The 20,946-nt window shown below is 41.5% G+C and overlaps 1 protein-coding gene across 1 annotated transcript in view; it reads right to left on the bottom strand.

Annotated features, from left to right (window-relative positions):
* Positions 1-9,620: 9,620 nt before the first annotated feature.
* LOC133635404 (uncharacterized) overlaps positions 9,621-20,946 on the bottom strand; it is a 109,142-nt gene continuing 97,816 nt past the window's right edge. The window contains exons 43-49 of the mRNA XM_062028581.1: positions 20,095-20,355; positions 16,078-16,338; positions 15,729-15,989; positions 12,761-13,018; positions 12,431-12,694; positions 12,093-12,352; positions 9,621-9,754 (exon numbers count right to left, since the gene is read on the bottom strand). Coding sequence (XP_061884565.1) covers positions 12,156-12,352; positions 12,431-12,694; positions 12,761-13,018; positions 15,729-15,989; positions 16,078-16,338; positions 20,095-20,355 — 1,502 coding nt within the window. The 3' untranslated portion in view covers positions 9,621-9,754; positions 12,093-12,155. The remainder of the gene's footprint in view (positions 9,755-12,092; positions 12,353-12,430; positions 12,695-12,760; positions 13,019-15,728; positions 15,990-16,077; positions 16,339-20,094; positions 20,356-20,946) is intronic.

A 20,946-nucleotide genomic window follows, 5' to 3' on the forward strand; every position in this document is an offset into this window, starting at 1 on the left:
ATTGAGATCGAAGATCTCTTTTCCAAGGGAGACCTGGCCAAGAGGGCAGCAGCAAGGTTACATTAAAAACAGTAAACAAATACATAAAACATCACATTTACGACATTAAAACTTGCTCACATAACACATGTGCATACAGACAAGGTAGACTGCAGTCCTTTCACAGAAGCTTTAAACTCATTCAACGTAACAAGGGTTTGAAGTTTAATATTCGATTGTAGGTTATTCCAAGCCTTCGCTGCTGAAAACCTAAATGCTTTCTTGCCCAGTTCAGTTCTTACTTTGGGTACGACAAATTGCAGAACATTCATTGAACGAAGATTGTGACTTCCTTGTTTCTTTGTTAAAAGACAAGACAGATAAGATGGAGTGATACCCAGAATGGTTTTGTAGATGAAAACATACCAATGATTGAGGCGTCGAGCACTTAAAGATTCACAAATCTGTCTAAACGTTAAAGTACCAAGGATTGTCAGACGCACAGTAGGTGTGGTGAAATTATTCTCTGCATTTGTGTCAGGTTCAAACACCGAACTATTTATTAAACGAGACAAGAAGCAAGGAATCAAGCAGAGACAGAGTTCAATTTTGCTCATGAGGAGAAACGTATGGTGCTGCACACTCCGTTAAAGTCTCCCACCACGCTGCGAGGGGCAGTCCCACGCGCTCCTCTATTTATTCGGGAGTTCCCTAGTTAACATCACTGAGGCTGCCTCTAAAGGGAGTGGTCACACATATTAAGCAAGCAGCCCCAGTATCAAAATACGTGATTACTCAGAATGCAAATGTGCTTGGGCTCGAGATTTCGCCCTGGCTCTGCTTTGTCTGCGTGTTGTCGTCTTATCTTCGTTGAGGTAATTAAAGTACGTAGCGGGCTGGAAGACAGAAACTGCTGCTGCGAGGAAACTTGCAGTGGCAGATAACAAGTTGTGTGCCTTTGCACAGATAGAACAGTACAATTTGACCACAATAGATAATAACTATAGCAACGGCCTTTAAGCATAAGAGTTGTGTGATAACTTATACATAATTATTCTAACAATTTGACCCATCCCCTTGTTCCACCCCCTGGGAGGTGAGGGGAGCAGTGAGCAGCACAGTGGCCGCGCCCGGAAGTCATTTTGGTGATTTAACCCCCAATTCCAACCCTTGATGCTGAGTGCCAAGGAGGGAGGTAATGGGTCCCATTTCTTTTATAGTCTTTGGTATGACTCGGCCAGGGTTTGAATTCACGACCTACCCATCTCAGGGCGGACACGCTAGCCACAAGTGTGTTAGTGAGCATTTCTTCTTGGCCAAGATTACCCCATCCCACCTCGCAGGTGTGGCATATCAAGATGCTGATTAAACAGCATGATTTTTGCACAGGTGTGTCTTAGGCTGCCCACGATAAAAGGCCACTCTGAAATGTGCAGTTTTATCACACAACTTCGATGCCACAGATGTCACAAGTTGTTGCCCGTGAATTGAATGTTCATTTCTCTACCATAAGCCGTCTCCAAAGGCATTTCAGAGAATTTGGCAGTACATCCAACCGGCCTTACAACCACAGACCACGTGTAACCACACCAGCCCAGGACCTCCACATTCAGCAGGTGCACCTCCATGATCGTCTGAGACCAGCCACCTGGACAGTTGCTGCAACAATTGGTTTGCATAACCAAATAATTTCTGCACATCGGAGAGGTGTTCTCTTCACGGAGAGTGGTGTGCTGATGCCAACGTTGTGAATGGAGTGGCCCAAGGTGGGTGTGGGGTTATGGTATGGGCAGGCGTATGTTATGGACAAAGAACGCAAGTTCGTTTTATTGAGGCATTTTGAATGCACAGAGATACGTGACCGGATCCTGAGGCCCATTGTTGTGCCATTCACCCGAGACCATCACCTGTCAATGCATGGCCCCATGTTGCAAGGATCTGTACACAATTCCTGGAAGCTGAACATATCCCAGATCTTGCATGGCCAGCATACTCTCTGGACAGCTCAACCTTTGAGCATATTTGGAATGCTGTGGATCGGCGTGTACGACAGCCGAGGACCGGTACTTCTCAGAGGCGGTATAGTACCGAATATGATTCATTAGTATCGCGGTATTATACTAATACCGGTATACCGTACAACCCTAATTACATTATGTTATTACATAGTGCGTTGTTACAAGCCATAATAAAGTAGCATCCACTATAGCCCAACATATTAAGGAACGGTCAATGTGGTCCGGTATACAACTTTACCTGTGACTCCAATGGAGGCGACAGATGGCTCACTGGCTCCCGCTGAGTTTCTGGAGCGTACCGTGAGATTATACGGTGTGCTGCAAGGCATCCTGGTCTCAAAGTAGGGTACGGAGCGCCAATAAGAAGAGACACTCATCAGGGCCCGTGGGTTGTCTTGGATTCGACCTGATATTTCCACCAAGTACTCGGCATCGGGACAGTCGACGGTTTCCCACGAGGACATGAGCCAGTGGTTCTGCTCTACTCTCTGCATCCCAACATCCAGAGCCGTGGGAGCGCATGGAGCTTAGGAACGAAGGACAAAGAATTCAGAAATAGTCTTTGCGCATTTCCATTGACGACTATACATCTATTTGTTTACCTGCTCCGTTCTCCACAGGCGCACCGTAGGAACTGTTGCAGTAGCCGTCCGAGGCCTCGACTGAGAAGTTGTACGTGTCCCCACATCGCAGGCCCTCGATAGCGCAGGAGGCGTTGGCGCTGTCACAGGAGAGAACCTCTCCAGCCGCAGATTTGGCGCAGGCATGATACGCCGTAGCTCCCTCGGCGGGGGTCCACGTAAGAAGGGCAGCGTTATTCTCACATTTGTAATTCACCGCAAGGCCAGAAGGAGCACAGGGCGCTGCGAAGAAAAACAAGGGGCAACTTTTAAGGTATTAGTTACTCATTCGTTTCAGTCTGTCCATGCGGTGTTGCCGGAGCCACAAAGTAGTCTTTGACATACCCCACCCCCAATCCAATGCTCTCAACGCCTCGAGATGTACGTTGTAATATGCATATGTGCTTTGCAAATCCCATAGGGGTGATGGAAGGATGGGCAGCGCCTGAGAGCTGCGGCCCGCTACCATGGCCCCGCACTCCCTCCCCTCTGTTGCTAGATATCTCGAGATGTACGTTGTAATATGTATATGTGCTTTGCTATGGAGGTTTTTTCCCACTCCAGTCTGGGCCCCCTTAGAGCCCAGTCTAGATTGTATTTTTGTACTCATCCTTCCCCAGCGTTGACCTTTTTCCCATCTTTTACGGGGCGCCTTGTGGCGACCCATTAGCGTTCCTGTCCTGTAACCCTGTACACTGTTTGTTTGTCTAATCTTGAACGGGTTTGTGCTGAAAACAAAGTTTCGTTGTACCCGTCTCCGCTCGGGATGGTTCCTGCTGGCCCCACTATGGACTGGACTCTCGCTGATGTGTTGGATCCGCTGTGGACTGGACTTTCACAATATTATGTCAGACCCACTCGACATCCATTGCTTTCGGTCTCCCCTAGAGGGGGGGGGGGGGGGGGGGGGGCTACCCACATATGCGGTCCTCTCCAAGGTTTCTCATAGTCATTCACATTGACGTCCCACTGGGGTGAGTTTTCCTTGCCCGTATGTGGGCTCTGTACCGAGGATGTCGTTGTGGCTTGTACAGCCCTTTGAGACACTTGTGATTTAGGGCTATATAAATAAACATTGATTGATTGATTGATTGATACTTGTGTAATGACAATAAAGACCTATCCTATCCTATCCTATCCTGACCTATTCTATCCTATCCTATTAAGTTGAATGTACCAGTCTAGTCGTATGTTGAGCCCTACAAAGTGTTTGCCTGTAAATTGTGTGCTCATTACAGGCTGTTTGATTGTAACGCGCATTTTAGCTGAATTTTTGACAACCAAATTTGGAGGTGTTGAAATCGCCATGTAAAATCGCTAATGCTAACCGGTATCATGTTGCCGATGTAAAATAGCATTGAGCTGGTGCATTTCAAGAAAGTGGAGTATTATTACTTTTGAGCGCTTTCTATCGGGCATGCTTGCTTTGTTGGCATTAGAAATGTCAACATTAACTTATATTATTACGTCTGTTTACCTGTCAAGTGCTTGAGCCGGTGCCCAGTTTGCCACCGGATGTGACGTCACATGCAACAAAGGTATTAAAATATGGTGCCGTTGGATGTTACATGAATCGGTTCGGTACTCTGTTGTACCGAATTTGGTCAGTACCTATAAAAAAAAACTGAATTTGGTACTCATCTCTATTTTGAGTGTCAGAAAAAATCATGTTATTATTTGAATCATCATAATAATATTTTAACGCCCAAACTGTGTATTACAATAGTAGAAATTGTGTTTGGCATGAATATAAACCACTAACTGAAACCTGCACATATACATTTACAGTATTTAACTTATTTAGAACTACTGCAATTAACCAGATGAAGACTTGATGAAGAAAAACAGCACCTATATGCATCCATCCATTTTGTACCGCTTGTCCTACAGTTTTATCAAATCTTGGACAACAGCCCTGACACATATAATAGAGAATTAAAAAAATAAAATGCAATATTAGATATAAAATGAACATATTTGATAAGTTATATGCAGAAGATTTCTGTAATACAATCATTGATAAAGATGACAGTATATGAACAGAATGTAGGTCAATATTGTACAGTATGTGCGTATATATATATATTTTTTTTTAAATGACATTCACTATAATAATTGTTAATTTCTTAAAAACCGAAAAAACAATGTCAAAGGACAACATATTGTATAATTTTGGGAAACCATATATACCATAATACCAATATTTTGGTACCGGAACCAAAAGTATTTAGGTAATTTTCGGTACTTTTTTAAATAAAGGGGACCACAATAAAATTGCATTATTGGCTTTATTTTAACAAAAATATCTTAGGGTGATTTAAACATATGCTTATTATTGCAAGTTTGTCCTTAAATAAAATAGTGAACATACTAGACAACTTGTCTTTTATAGTAAGTAAACAAAGGCTCCTAATTTAGCTGCTGACGTATGCAGTAACATATTGTGTCATTTATCTACCTATTATTTTATCAACATTATTAAGGACAAGTGGTAGAAAATTAATTACTAATCTACTTGTTCATTTACGGTTAATATCTGCTTATTTTCTGTTTCAACATGTTCTATCTACACTTCTGTTAAAATGTAATAATCACTTATTCTTCTGTTTGATACTTTACATTAGTTTTGGATGATACCACAAATTTGGGTATTGATCCGATACCAAGCAGTTACAGGATCATACATTGGTCATATTCAAAGTTCTCATGTGACTAGGGACGTATTTCCTGAGTTTATAAACATAATATAAATTTTAAAAAAACAAAATAAGATTTTGTCATGTTAAAAAATTATAGTAGTATCAACTAGGAACGCTCCTGTACTTGGTATCATTACAGTGTAGATCCACCAATGGCATTTGTTTATGTTGTAGCGTCCCGGAAGAGTTGGTGCTGCAGGGAATTCTGGGAATTTGTTCTGTAGTGTTTATGTTGTGTTGCGGTGCAAACATTCTTCCAAAATGTGTTTTGTCTTTGTCGTTTAGTGTGGTTTTACTTTTATGACAGTGTTGGCATTGTTCATACTGCCACCCTTAGTGTGACATGCATGGCTGTTGAGTAAGTATGCATTTCATTCGCTGGCGTTCAGTGCGTTCAAAGTCAAGATGATTGTGTCATTAGTTCATTATTTGACGCAATGGAAGTTTGGTAAGGTTTTGTTAATTAGAGACTCTATGATTTGTGACTTTATTAGTATGTATAACGTACCAAACCAACAAGATTGATTTTTCAAAAATTATTTTATAGATTGAATATTGTCGTCAATCCCATCGGCGCCTATGAATCTGATTAGCTGGAACCTACTATAAATAATTGTGTATATCACAGTTGATAACCCACAAATGTGAGTGTTTTTTTCTCGTATATATATCCTATTTATGAATAAAAGCAACACATTCATTATTTATGTGAAAAAGCCAGCACAAATGTGAAATATCTGATCAGTTCACCTGCTGTGAAGGATGCAGTGGTAGGTTCACTGGTGCAGTTCTCTCCCCTGGCGGTGAGGCTCAAACTGTAGGGCTGGCCACAGTGCAGATTGGCGAGGGTGCAGTTATTGACGGAGCTGTTGCAGTTCGCCACGTGTCCGTCTGCCCCTGTGGCTGTCAGCTGGTATGACGTGGCCACGGGGGAGTGGGCCCACGTCACCGTGGCGCCGTTCTCCTCACAAGCTGGTACCGCAGTCAGGTTTTGTGGGGCGCAGGGGGCTAATTAAAGAGAGTGGATCGGCATCAATTGCTCACATGGAGGATTGGAGTCTCGGCATCTCAAGCAAGCACATTCAAAATAAATAAACAAATAAAATGTATGTGAGTTTACATACACATGTAAAGAACATAAGAAGAACATGGCTGTCTTGAGTTTCCAATACTTTCTACATTTTTTTGTGATAGAGTGATTGGAGCACATACTTGTTGGTCACAAAAAACATTCATGAAGTTTGCTTCTTTTATGAATTTATTATGAGTCTACTGAAAATGTGAGCAAATGTGCTGGGTCAAAAGTATACATACAGCAATGTTAATATTTGCTTACATGTCCCTTGGCAAGTTTCACTGCAATAAGGCGCTTTTGGTAGCCATCCACAAGCTTCTGCTTGAATTTTTGACCACAAAATTGGTGCAGTTCAGCTAAATGTGTTGCTTTTCTGACATGGACTTGTTTCTTCAGCATTGTCCACACGTTTAAGTCAGGACTTTGGGAAGGCCATTCTAAAACCTTCATTCTAGCCTGATTTAGTCCTTCCTTTACCACTTTTGATGTGTGTTTGGGGTCATTGTCCTGTTGGAACACCCAACTGTACCCAAGACCCAACCTCCGGGCTGATGATTTTAGCTTGTCCTGAAGAATTTGGAGGTAATCTTCATTTTTCATTGTCCCATTTACTCTCTGTAAAGCACAAGTTCCATTGGCAGCAAAACAGGCCCAGAGCATAATACTACCACCACCATGCTTGACGGTAGGCTTGGTGTTCTTGGGATTAAAGGCCTCACCTTTTCTCCTCCAAACATAATGCTGGGTATTGTGACCAAACAGCTCCATTTTTGTTTCATCTGAACACAGAACTTTCCTCCAGAAGGTCTTATCTTTGTCCATGTGATGTCAGATGAAACAAAAACAAGAGTTGTGCACTGCAAAAAGTCAGTGTTCAAAAACAAGAAAAAAACATATAAAAATGAGGGGTATTTTATTTAAACTAAGCAAAATTATCTGCCAATAGAACAAGAAAATTCAGCTAGTCAAGACAAGTAAAATTAGCTAACCTCAATGAACCCAAAAATACCTTAAAATAAGTATATTCTCACTAAGAACAAGTGCACTTTTCTTGGTAGAAAAAAAAGAGAACTTTTTGCTCAATATGCTGAAAAATATTCTTAAATGAAGTAAATGCCAGTGCCATTATCTTGACATAATGATATGCGCTCGGCATTATGATTTTTTTTTTCATGCTTGAAGTAAGAAATGATTACTTTAAAAAAGCAGTTGTATACTTGTGAGTGTTGATGACACAGCTTTGCAACAGTTGATATTCTAGTTTCAAGCATGTTTGACTCAATATAGGTCATCAAATCTCAGCAACAAGCTGTAATATCTTACTGAGATCATTTAGGACCAACACACTTAAAACAAGTAAAAGACTAACATAAAATCTGCTTAGTGAGAAGAATTATCTTATCAGACAGAAAATAAGCAAATATCACCCTTATTTGAGATATTTCATCTTACTTAGATTTCAGTTTTTGCAGTGTAGAAATGATTGGAAACTCAAGACAGCCATGACATTATGTTCTTTACAAGTGTATGTCAACTTTTGACCAGTACTGTAAATAAAAACTTGTGTACCGGTTTTGATCATCGCCGGTGGACTTCTCAGGCTGCTGCACTTGTCAGAGGAGGCTGACACAATGATGCTGTAGTGCATGTCACAGTGGATATCCCGGAGTTCGCAGGAACTGGATGTACTGTTACAGGAAGTGAAGGACTGGTCGTGGCCCTCAGCTGTGACAATGTAAACGGGGGTCTCGTCCGACATCTCCCATTCCACAAGGACGACGTCACTGTTGCATCGTGTCACTGCGCTGATTGAGGTCAGAGCGCAAGGACCTGCAGGGGAAAACAAATATGATGTGTCAGCAAATTTGAACAGTATTAGGATCCGAGCTCACCTACGTAGTCTTCTTTGGAGTGAGTGAGTTAAACTACATAGTCTTCCCAACGTGTCCTGGGTCTTCCCTGTGGCCTCCTACCGGTCGGACGTGCCCTAAACACCTCCCTAGGGAGGCGTTCGGGTGGCATCCTGACCAGATGCCCGAACCACCTCATCTGGCTCCTCTCCATGTGGAGGAGCAGCAGCTTTACTTTAAGCTCTTCCCGGATGACAGAGCTTCTCACCCTATCTCTAAGGGAGAGAACCGCCACCTGGCGGAGGAAACTCATTTCGGCCGCTTGTACCCGTGATCTTGTCCTTTTGGTCATAACCCAAAGCTCATGACCATAGGTGAGGATGGGAACGTAGATCGGCCGGTAAATTGAGAGCTTTGCCTTCCGGCTCAGCTCCTTCTTCACCACAACGGATCGATACAGCGTCCGCATTACTGAAGACGTCGCACCGATCCGCCTGTCGATCTCACCACCCACTCTTCCCTCACTCGTGAACAAGACTCCGAGGTACTTGAACTCCTCCACTTGGGGCAAGATCTCCTCCCCAACCCGGAGATGGCACCCCACCCTTTTCCGGGCAAGAACCATGGACTCGGACTTGGAGGTGCTGATTCTCATCCCAGTCACTTCACACTCGGCTGCGAACCGATCCAGTAAGAGCTGAAGATCCTGGCCAGATGAAGCCATCAGGACCACATCATCTGCAAAAAGCAGAGACCTAATCCAAACCAGATCCCCTCAACGCCCTGACTGCGCCTAGAAATTCTGTCCATAAAAGTTCAGAACAGAATGGGTGACAAAGGGCAGCCTTGGCGGAGTCCAACCCTCACTGGAAACGTGTCCGACTTACTGCCGGCAATGCGGACCAAGCTCTGACACTGATCATACAGGGAGCGGACCGCCACAATCAGACAGTCCGATACCCCATACTCTCTGAGCACTCCCCCACAGGACTTCCCGAGGGACACGGTCGAATGCCTTCTCCAAGTCCACAAAGCACATGTAGACTGGTTGGGCAAACTCCCAGGCACCCTCAAGGACCCTGCCGAGAGTATAGAGCTGGTCCACAGTTCCACGACCAGGACGAAAACGAACGTTCAGGTACTACTTTTAGAATATCTTTGAATGTATCATTCTATCATTGGTATTGTTGGGAGTCTTACGTCATCAAGTGCAAAATGAGTGACTGTATATTATTGTTGTTATACGGTGTACCTGTCTCCAGCTCCAAGGTGGTACTGTGATTACTGTGGCAGTGTTGGTTGACAGCAGTCACGTGGAAGGTGTAACGCGTCCCGCATTTCAGATCCGGAACACTACACGTAGATGAGGTGGAGGTGCAGTTGGAGTTGTGACCTCCGACGCCCTCGGCCTGCACAAAGTAGCTGAGAGCTCCTTCAGCAGCATTCCACATCACCCAGGCGGAGTTGGTCACACAGTCCAGGTGTGTGTTGATATTGGTGGGCACGCAAGGAGCTGCAGAAATGCATGCATGAACAATCAGAATTGATTTCCCACAAATATACTTCTGGGGTGTCAAAAGTACAGCCCGAGGGCCTGATAAGGCCCGCAAACCGGTTTTATCCGGCCCAGGGGTCCACAAAACAGGAACTGAGTCCGAGCAACGGATCATAACAGTACCTTAAAGGACAGATTCATAACAGAAAATAAACAGAAGTTGTCTTTATTTTTAAGTTATTGTGCCGTGATTTTTCTCCACGTGGCCCCCGTTTTAAAATGAGTTTGACACCCCAGCTGTCGATACAATCGGGCTGTTTGGTTAAAGGCCTACTGAATTGAAATGTTTTTATTTAAACGGGTATAGCAGATCCATTCTATGTGTCATACTTGATCATTTCGCGATATTGCCATATTTTTGCTGAAAGGATTTAGTACAGAACAACGACGATAAAGTTCCCAACTTTTGGTCGCTGATAAAAAAAGCCTTGCCTGTACCGGAAGTAGCGTGACGTCACAGGTAGAAAGGCTCCTCACATTTCCCCATTGTTTACACCAGCAGCGAGAGCGATTCGGACCGAAAAAGCGACGATTACCCCATTAATTTGAGCGAGGATGAAAGATTCGTGGATGAGGAACGTGAGAGTGAAGGACTAGAGTGCAGTGCAGGACGTATCTTTTTTCGCTCTGACCGTAGGTAAAAGGGCTCATTGGATTCCACACTTTCTCCTTTTTCTATTGTGGATCACGGATTTGTATTTTAACACTAGAAGTCCCAGCATTTTTCTGTCTACCTAGAAGACCCAGAGAGGGGTCATTTGGCCCGACGCTTTTCCCGAATACACTAATCACTCATTTTGTTATGGTAATGAGGCTGTTAGGGGCAGTTTGTCTAGGTAGACAGAAAAATTATACATGTGGGAAATGCCGAAAGGAGCAATGGCAGTGCCAGGATTGTGAGTGACTGCTCAAATGTATGTCAGTCACGTTTACATGGACATGGTTTTTCATTCTTTGTAAATATGCTTTTTTCTTTGTAAATTTTTTTTTTTAAACTATTTTTGGCACACAAAAATAACAATTGCTTCTGCAACAACCCTCCACACCAAAACTGGGAAAACAGTTGCTTTTTCATTCTTTGTAAATATGTTTTGTTTTGTATTTTTTTTAACAATAAATGTCAGAGTGTTGATCCCTTCATTCTGTTGATCCTTGCAAAAACACACACAACCTACCTCAGAACTAAAGCTTGAGCTGTAAGGTCCCCTCCCCCACACAGGCTCAAGTGGCCCCCTGCCGTGTGCCACTAACAGCCACATTTTCATAACAAAAGGAGTGTCCACAGGGGGGACTAGGGGTCAAATGACCCTCTTGTGTGTTTTCTAGGTAAAAATGTCAATTGACCCTTCTCTGGGACTTCGCGTGTTAAACCACCTCGGATACTATATCCTCTTGAAAATGAGAGTCGAGAATGCGAAATGGACATTCACAGTGACTTTTATCTCCACGACAATACATCGGTGAAGCACTTTAGCTACGGAGCTAACGTGATAGCATCGTGCTTAAATGCAGATAGAAACAAAATAAATAAGCCCCTGACTGGAAGGATAGACAGAAGATCAACAATACTACTATCAGGAGACACCGAACCAAACACTGGACCTGTAACTACACCGTTAATGCTGTGCCGCCTGTCGAAGCCTGTTGCTAACGACGCCATTGAAGCTAACTTAGCTACGGGACCTTGTCAGAGCTATAATAAAAACATTAGCGCTCCACCTACGCCAGCCCTCATCTGCTCATCAACACCCGTGCTCACCTGCGTTCCAGCGATCGACGGTGCGACGAAGGACTTCACCCGATCATCGATGCGGTCGGCGGCTAGCGTCGGATAGCGCGTCTGCTATCCAGCTCAAAGTCCTCCTGGTTGTGTTGCTGCAGCCAGCCGCTAATACACCGATCCCACCTACCGCTTTCTTCTTCGCAGTCTCCATTGTTCATTAAACAAATTGCAAAAGATTCACCAACACAGATGTCCAGAATACTGTGGAATTTTGCGATGAAAACGGAGCTGTTTGTATTGTGATACAATGTGTCCCAATACTTCCGTTTCAACCATTGACGTCACGTGCATACGTCATCATACATAGACGTTTTCAATCGGAAGTTCCCCGGGAAATTTAAAATGGCACTTTATAAGTTAACCCGGCCGTATTGGCATGTGTTGCAATGTTAAGATTTCATCATTGATATATAAACTATCAGACTGCGTGGTCGCTAGTAGTGGCTTTCAGTAGGCCTTTAATTGCAAATGCAATATTGGATTATAGGCGGGCACCAGAAAGTGCAGTGTTACCTGAAGAAGTTGGGACAACAGCGCTGGGCTCGCTCTCGCAGCCATTTCTTACAGAGGCCACAGTCACGTTGTAGTTCTCTCCACAGGACAGATGGTCAAAAGTGCAAACTGTGCTGCTGGAGTTGCAGTGGAGTCTTGCCCAGTTTGACTCACCGCCATCGCGTGGAAGTATTGAGCGTCAGGGTTGGCCGACCAGGACACAGATATGGCCATCTCCTCACATAATGATTCCACAGCCACGTCCAGAGGTGGACAAGGAGCTGCAGAGGAACGATAAGAGGCATCCAGATAAAAATACGTTAACCGAAACTGAAATCTGCCATTCATTTTAACGGTACCTGTTTGCACGAACGTCATGTCGCTTTCCACGGCGGAACAGGACTCATCTTGACCGAATACGCTCACATTGTAGGTGTGTCCGCACAGCAGTGGGCTCATGTCGCAATAAGTGGTGGTGTCGTTGCACTCCGTCCGGTGGCTTCCGTCTGACGCGACGGCGACGGCGAGGTAGGAGACGGCGCCGCCGGCGCGCTCCCACGCCACCGCCGCAGCGTTTGAGTGGCATTGCACGGAAGCGCTAACATTGGTGGGCCTGCAAGGCGCTGGGTGATGATCAAAAACATGAATTGTTGTGCATCTTTTGAAAAAAGAATCACGTGGATGAATACCTGACTGCAGGTTGAAGTAAGCGCGACTGTTATCGCAGCGTCCGTCCTGAGCCGTCACAGTCAGGTTGTAAAGCTGACCGCAGTGCATGCTGGGCAGCTGGCAGCTCGGTGCCGTGTTGTTGCACTCCATCTTGTGACCATTTGGTCCAAACGCCTGCACCGTGTAGGAGGACACACCCTCGCCGTCTTCCCAAGACACAATGCCTGTGTTATCATTGCACGCCACCGCCGCTGATACCACCTGTGGCACGCAGGGCACTATGAAGACACAAATGGCATCGAGTAATCAATGGGCCTCATTCAGCATTATTTTCTTAAGAACACATTTTGTTCTTAGGCGCACTTACGAAATTTTTAAGGAGATTTTTGTATTCACCAATGTTTTCTTAGCTGGGATTTGTTCGTAGGTAAGAACAAAATCCACGAGTGCTCCAGAACACTCTTAGGGTGGCCTATTTGTTCCTAAATGTGACAAGTTCCCTTACTTCTATTGTCTGATGTTGAATTAATATCATAAATAGATAGATGGATCAGTGTTTTTCAACCTTTTTTGAGCCAAGGCACATTTTTTGCGTTGAAAAAATGCAGAGGCACACCACCAGCAGAAATCATTAAACTCAATTGACAGTAAAAAGTCGTCGCAATTGTTGGGTATGACTTTAAAGCATAACCAAGCATGCATCAATATAGCTCTTGTCTCAAAGTAGGTGTACTGTCACCACCTGTCACATCACACCCTGACTTATTTTGTGCTTTTTGGTGTTTTCCTGTGTGTAGTGTTTTAGTTCTTGTCTTGCGCTCCTATTTTGGTGGCTTTTTCTCTTTTTTGGGTATTTTCCTGTAGCAGTTTCATGTCTTCCTTTGAGCGATATTTCCCGCATCTACTTTGTTTTAGCAATCAAGAATATTTCAGTTGTTTTTATCCTTCTTTGTGTGGATGCAATAAGGTGCATATATAAATAAATAAATATATATATATATAAATATATATATAAACTAAAAAAATATATATAAATAAATAAATAGATTACTGTACAGATAAATATATAGCACTTTTCCACATGCGTCCACGTTTATGTTATATTAAACATTGATTGATGATTGATTAGACACTTACATCATGTGTTGTCTTCATTATAACATTTATATAAGACTTTTAAAGTCATTTTGATAGTAGGCTAATATAACTAATATAGACACTTACATCATGTGTTGTCTTCATTATAACACTTATATAAGACTTTTAAAGTCATTTTGATAGTAGGCTAATATAGACACATCATGTGTTGCCTTCATTATAACACTTATATAAGGCTTTTAAAGTCATTTTGATAGTAGGCTAATATAGACACATCATGTGTTGCCTTCATTATAACACTTATATAAGGCTTTTAAAGTCATTTTGATAGTAGGCTAATATAGCTAATATAGACACTTACATCATGTGTTGCCTTCATTTTAACACTTATATAAGACTTTTAAAGTCATTTTGATAGTAGGCTAATATAGCTAACATAGACACTTACATCATGTGTTGCCTTCATTATAACATTATATAAGACTTTTAAAGTAATTTTGATAGTAGGCTAATATAGCTAATATAGACATTTACACGTGTTGTCTTCATTATAACACTTATATAAGGCTTTTAAAGTCATTTTGATAGTAGGCTAATATAGCTAATATAGACTAGACTTCCTTTTTATTGTCATTCAAATTTGAACTTTACAGCACAGATAAGAACGACATTTCGATACATAAACTCATGGTAGTGCAGGATAAAATAGCAATAAGGTGCATATATAAATAAATATATATATATATATATATATATAAATATATATATATAAACTAAATAAATATATATAAATAAATAAATAGATTACTGTACAGATAAATATATTGCACTTTTCCACATGCGTCCACGTTTATGTTATATTAGACACTTACATCATGTGTTGTCTTCATTATAACACTTATATAAGACTTTTAAAGTCATTTTGATAGTAGGCTAATATAACTAATATAGACACTTACATCATGTGTTGTCTTCATTATAACACTTATATAAGACTTTTAAAGTCATTTTGATAGTAGGCTAATAGACACATCATGTGTTGCCTTCATTATAACACTTATATAAGACTTTTAAAGTCATTTTGATAGTAGGCTAATAGACACATCATGTGTTGCCTTCATTATAACACTTATATAAGACTTTTAAAGTCATTTTGATAGTAGGCTAATAGACACATCATGTGTTGCCTTCATTATAACACTTATATAAGACTTTTAAAGTCATTTTGATAGTAGGCTAATAGACACATCATGTGTTGCCTTCATTATAACACTTATATAAGACTTTTAAAGTCATTTTGATAGTAGGCTAATATAGACACATCATGTGTTGCCTTCATTATAACACTTATACAAGACTTTTAAAGTCAGTTTGATAGTAGGCTTATAGACACATCATGTGTTGCCTTCATTATAACACTTATGTAAGACTTTTAAAGTCATTTTGATAGTAATCTAATATACTGTATTTTTCGGACTATAAGGCGCTCCGGAGTATAAGTCGCACCGGCCGAAAATACATAATAAAGAAGGAAAAAACATATATAAGTCGCACTGGAGTATAAGTTGCATTTTTTGGGAAAATGTATTTGATAAAAGCCAACACCAACAATAGACATTTGAAATGCAATTTAAAATAAATAAAGAATAGTGAACAACAGGCTGAATAAGTGTACGTTATATGAGGCATAAATAACCAACTAGTATGTTAACGTAACATATTATGGTAAGAGTCATTCAAATAACTATAACATAGAACATGCTATACGTTTACCAAACAATCTGTCACTCCTAATCGCTTTGTCTGTGAACACATTCTTGATCTTTTTACCTTTTAGTTTAAAAAAAAAAAAAAAAGTTATTTAGATGATTAATTAAGCATAAAGCATACCTGATTCAAGCAGCAAACTGTTGCTAGGCGGGCTGCTGCATCCCTGGTCCGATGCAACAGTGACAACAGTGTATGTTTGACCACACTGGAGGTTCAGCAGCTCACAGTCGCTATGATTGGAGCTGCAGGTAGAAACATGACCATTGGAGGACGTGGCTGTGGCCGAGTAGTTCAATGCCCCCTCAGCGAAGCCCCAGTCCAGTAAGGCAGCTCCGGTGAAGCAGTCTAGAACCACTGAGCCAATATCTGGTGTGCAGGGAACTAAGACGTACATAAAAAGTCAAGTAAATGTGAATATTGTTTCTCTGAAATACACAATATTAAAAAAAATCGATGTTTCCTTTTTTACCTGATTTGAACCGTGCGGCGGGGCTGGGCAAACTGCTGCAGACCTCACCCTCTGCCACCACTTGGACTAAGTAAAACTGCCCGCAGGTCAAGTTGGTCAAGGTGCAGGTTGGCTCGGCGCTCTCGCAGGTGGACTGAGTCCCCAGTGAGCTCTGAGCGGTCACTTTGTAGGACAAGGTCCCCTTGGTGGCGTTCCAGGTGACGACAGCCTCGTTGCTGGTACAGTCCAGCATCACGTCCACGTCATTGGGTACACACGGTGCTAGAGAGGAGGGCAAGGGGCTTGTCAACTATACACTATATCGCCAAAAGTATTTGGCCACCCATCCAAATGATCAGAATCAGGCGTCCTAATCAAAAAATGTAAATAAATCACTCGGTGCATAAAATCAAGCACTTAGGCATGGAGACTGTTTCTACAAACATTTGTAAAATAATGGGCCCATCTCAGTGATTTCCAGCGTGGAACTGTCATAGGATGCCACCTGTGCAACAAATACAGTTGTGAAATATTCCAAAGTCAACTTTATTATAAGAAAAGTGAAGAGTTTGGGAACAACATCAACTCAGCCACTGTTAGAATAATTATGTGTAAGTTATCACACAACTTTAGTATGCTTAAAGTCCGTTGCTATAGTTATTAGCTATTGTGCTCAAGCTGTACTTTTTCTACCTGTGCAAGGACAAAACTTCTTGTCTGAGGGGTGGCCTCAGCCGCAGATGTTATCTTTGTTTTAGCCCGCTAACAGCCAAGGACTTCAAGGACCTCAACGAAGATAAGACGACAGCACGCGGACGAAGCAGAGAGAAGGCGAAATCACAAGGCCCCAGCACATTCCGTCACGTGTTGTGCGTACTGGAGCTGCTTTGCATGATATGTGTGACCACACCTTTTAGAGGCGGCCTCAGTGATGTTGACTGGGGAACTCCTGAATAAATAGAGGGACGCGAAGGCTGCACCTTAGAACAGTCCCCAACCTTTTTGTAACTGCGGACCGGTCAATGCTTGAAAATTTGTCCCACGGACCGGGGGGGTATTTTTTATTTTATTTTATTTTTTTTATTTTTATTTTTTATTTTTTTGCAAATATTTTTATTGAATTTTACAGTTAAAATCACATTTAACAGTCATACTTTGGTCACGCAAAACCTACATACAATCACACATCCACTCATACCCACTCACATGCACACTTGAGGAGAGAGGTGCACTTAAACTCCAACAATTCAAGGTTTACAGTATAAACATTATTAGAAAAGATACCCAGATATTGTATATATTTATCCATCCATCCCGCTCTGGCTCAGGATCAGCAGGCTATTTTTTTTATTTTTTTGCCATTAAAAAATACAATCATGTGTGCTTACAGACTGTATCCCTGCAGACTGTATTGATATATATTGATATATAATGTAGGAACCAGAATATTAATAACAGAAAGAAACAACCCTTTTGTGTGAATGAGTGTAAATGGGGGAGGGAGGTTTTTTGGGTTGGTAAACTAATTGTTAATTAGTATCTTGTGTTTTTTATGTTGATTTATTAAAAAAAATAAATAAATAAATAAAAATAAAAAATGTTTTTAATTAAGTAAGTACCAATCGATCCACGGACCGGTACCGGGCCACGGCCCGGTGGTTGGGCACCACTGCTTAGAGCGTAGGGCGAGACTGTGACTAAGTGTGCAACTCCATGCGTTCTCCTCATGAGCTATATTGAACTCTGTCTCTGCATCATTCCTTGCTTCTTGTCTGTTTAATAGATGTCATCAGTGTTTGAACCTGACAGCCACCAAGTGGTAGGCCACGTAAACTGACAGAGAGGGGTCGGCGGATGCTGAAGCGCATAGTGCAAAGACTTTCTGCACAGTCCAAACTTCATGTGACCTTCCCAATTAGCCCACGTACAGTATGCATAGAGCTTCATGGAATGGGTTTCCATGGCCGAGCAGCTGCATCTAAGCCATTTCTTCACCAAGTCCAATGCAAAGTGTGAGATGCAGTGGTGTAAAGGACATCACCACTGGACTCTAGAGCAGTGGAGACGCCTTCTCTGGACTGATGAATCACGCTTTTCCATCTGGCAATCTGATGGACCAGTCTGGGTTTGGAGGTTGCCAGGAGAACGCTACATTTCGGACTGCACTGAAATTTGGTGGAGGAGGAATTGTGGTGTGGGGTTGGTTTTTCAGGAGTTGGGCTTGGCCCCATAGTTCCAGTGAAAGGAAATTTGAATTCTCCAGAATACCAAAACATTTTGGACAATTCCACTTCAAGTTCATATGTGAGTAAAGGCAGGAGGCCAAACACTTTTGGCAATATAGTGTAGATCAAACACAAGAAGGGCTTCAATGATTAATCAATCAAAATGATTCATTCGATTAGAAAAAAGCTCTGATTGATATTATGTCGCATCAAATAATCATTTGAGTGTAACTAAAAAAATTTATAAAATCCAGACCGCATGGAGTGCACCAGAACTTCAAATACAAATACAATCGGTAGCTGCAGCCCTAAACACAAGCCTATAACAACAACTTTGAAATTGGTTAGAAATGTTTGGTTTACTTGAAACTAGGGCTGGGCGATATATCGACTTTGTAAGATATATCGTTATATTTTTAAACAAAATATTAATTAAGAAAATATCGTAATATCGATATAATTTATTTCACGTTAAAATGACCAAACGCCTCTATCCATGGTGCTGAGGACGATCACCATCGGGCAGGGGCGGGGCCTGGGCTGACGGCGAGACACAGCTGGCAGGTGATTAGATTTCACAGGTGGTACGTGTTAATCTAATCATCTGCTGTCTTTAACAGTAAGCGGCCGGGAGCAGGAGGGGAGAGAGGATACGGACGTGACTGAAAAGTCGCGTTCTGGTGGAGAAAGACTTTGATAAAAATATATGTACACTAAAACTTTGTTCAACTTGGCACGCCTGGCTCCTGTGAAGTATATGTCAGTGGTAACGCTAGGAAGCGACTTCCACATATACTTCCACCGAAAATTATATTGAGATATATATCGAATATCGAGTTTAAGTCAAAATATATCGAGATATACTTTTTCGTCCATATCGCCCAGCCCTACTTGAAACTATGCCTTTAGGTTTCACACCAATTTTGGTGTGTCTCAGCTGACTTGTGACAACATTCCCATAATCACAGTTGAACTGGGATAGGGCGTTGACTGTGAGTCTGTGACTCTTGCACCACCTTTGTTGCATGGAAGTATCTACTGTATGTGAACTACTACACCACTAATGGGCCTGTTTGACCAATGTTTTAGTGTTAATACAAATATATATATATATATATATATATATATATATATATATATATATATATATATATATATATATATATATATATATATATATATACATATATATATATACACTACCGTTCAAAAGTTTGGGGTCACATTGAAATGTCCTTATTTTTGAAGGAAAAGCACTGTACTTTTCAATGAAGATAACTTTAAACTAGTCTTAACTTTAAAGAAATACACTCTATACATTGCTAATGTGGTAAATGACTATTCTAGCTGCAAATGTCTGCTTTTTGGTGCAATATCTACATAGGTGTATAGAGGCCCATTTCCAGCAACTATCACTGCAGTGTTCTAATGGTACAATGTGTTTGCTCATTGGCTCAGAAGGCTAATTGATGATTAGAAAACCCTTGTGCAATCATGTTCACACATCTGAAAACAGTTTAGCTCGTTACAGAAGCTACAAAACTGACCTTCCTTTGAGCAGATTGAGTTTCTGGAGCATCACATTTGTGGGGTCAATTAAACGCTCAAAATGGCCAGAAAAAAGAGAACTTTCATCTGAAACTCGACAGTCTATTCTTGTTCTTAGAAATGAAGGCTATTCCACAAAATTGTTTGGGTGACCCCAAACTTTTGAACGGTAGTGTATATATATATATATATATAATACTGGTCCTATTGAAGAGAAGTGGTCATGTAGTTGATACCTCAAATACAGTAAAAATTAAAAACTCACCTGACTGTAATATGCTCTCCTCGCTGGACTCCGAGTGACAATTCTCATTGGAGGCGACGACAGTGACCGTGTAATTCTCTCCACACGGGATGTCTGGCACGCCACACTGCACACTCTCAGACCAGCAGCTGTGAGTCTGACCGTCTTCCCGTGTTATTGTGGCGGTGTAGAATTCAGCAGCGGCAGAGCCGCTCCACGATATGACGGCAATCTCTGCCTCGCAGTTCATGGCACTGGAGACAGCGGTAGGTGGACACGGCTCTATGGAAGGAACAATTGACATTAAATGTTGGACTTTTTCTGAAATATCAGTAATAATGAAATACTGTATAATGGGGTGCTCAACAAAAAATAATTCACATTCGAATCAGGATTTTTAATTAAAATTTTCAAGACTCAATTAAGAAAATATATACTTCACATATACTGTGTGTGTATACATACATACATACAGTCGTGGTCAAAAGTGTACATACACTTGTAAAGAACATCATGTCATGGCTGTCTTGAGTTTCCAATCATTTCTACAACTCTTATTTTTTTGTGATAGAGTGATTGGAGCACATACTTGTTGGTCACAAAAAACATTCATGAAGTTTGCTTCTTTTATGAATTTATTATGGCTCTACTGAAAATGTGAGCAAATCTGCTGGGTCAAAAGTATACATATTGTTGATTGTTTGATTGATTGAAATACTGCCAAGGGTAGATTTATTGTATTTTTAACTTTCATCCATCACCTCATTATGATGTCTGTGTTGAATGCGGAGCTTGAAACTTAAAGGCCTACTGAAAGCCACTACTACCTGTTGATATAGACTTAGTAGACACAACGTATATTAAGTATATTGA

Source organism: Entelurus aequoreus, linkage group LG19 (genome assembly GCF_033978785.1).
Source record: "Entelurus aequoreus isolate RoL-2023_Sb linkage group LG19, RoL_Eaeq_v1.1, whole genome shotgun sequence".
Taxonomy (NCBI): domain Eukaryota; kingdom Metazoa; phylum Chordata; class Actinopteri; order Syngnathiformes; family Syngnathidae; genus Entelurus; species Entelurus aequoreus.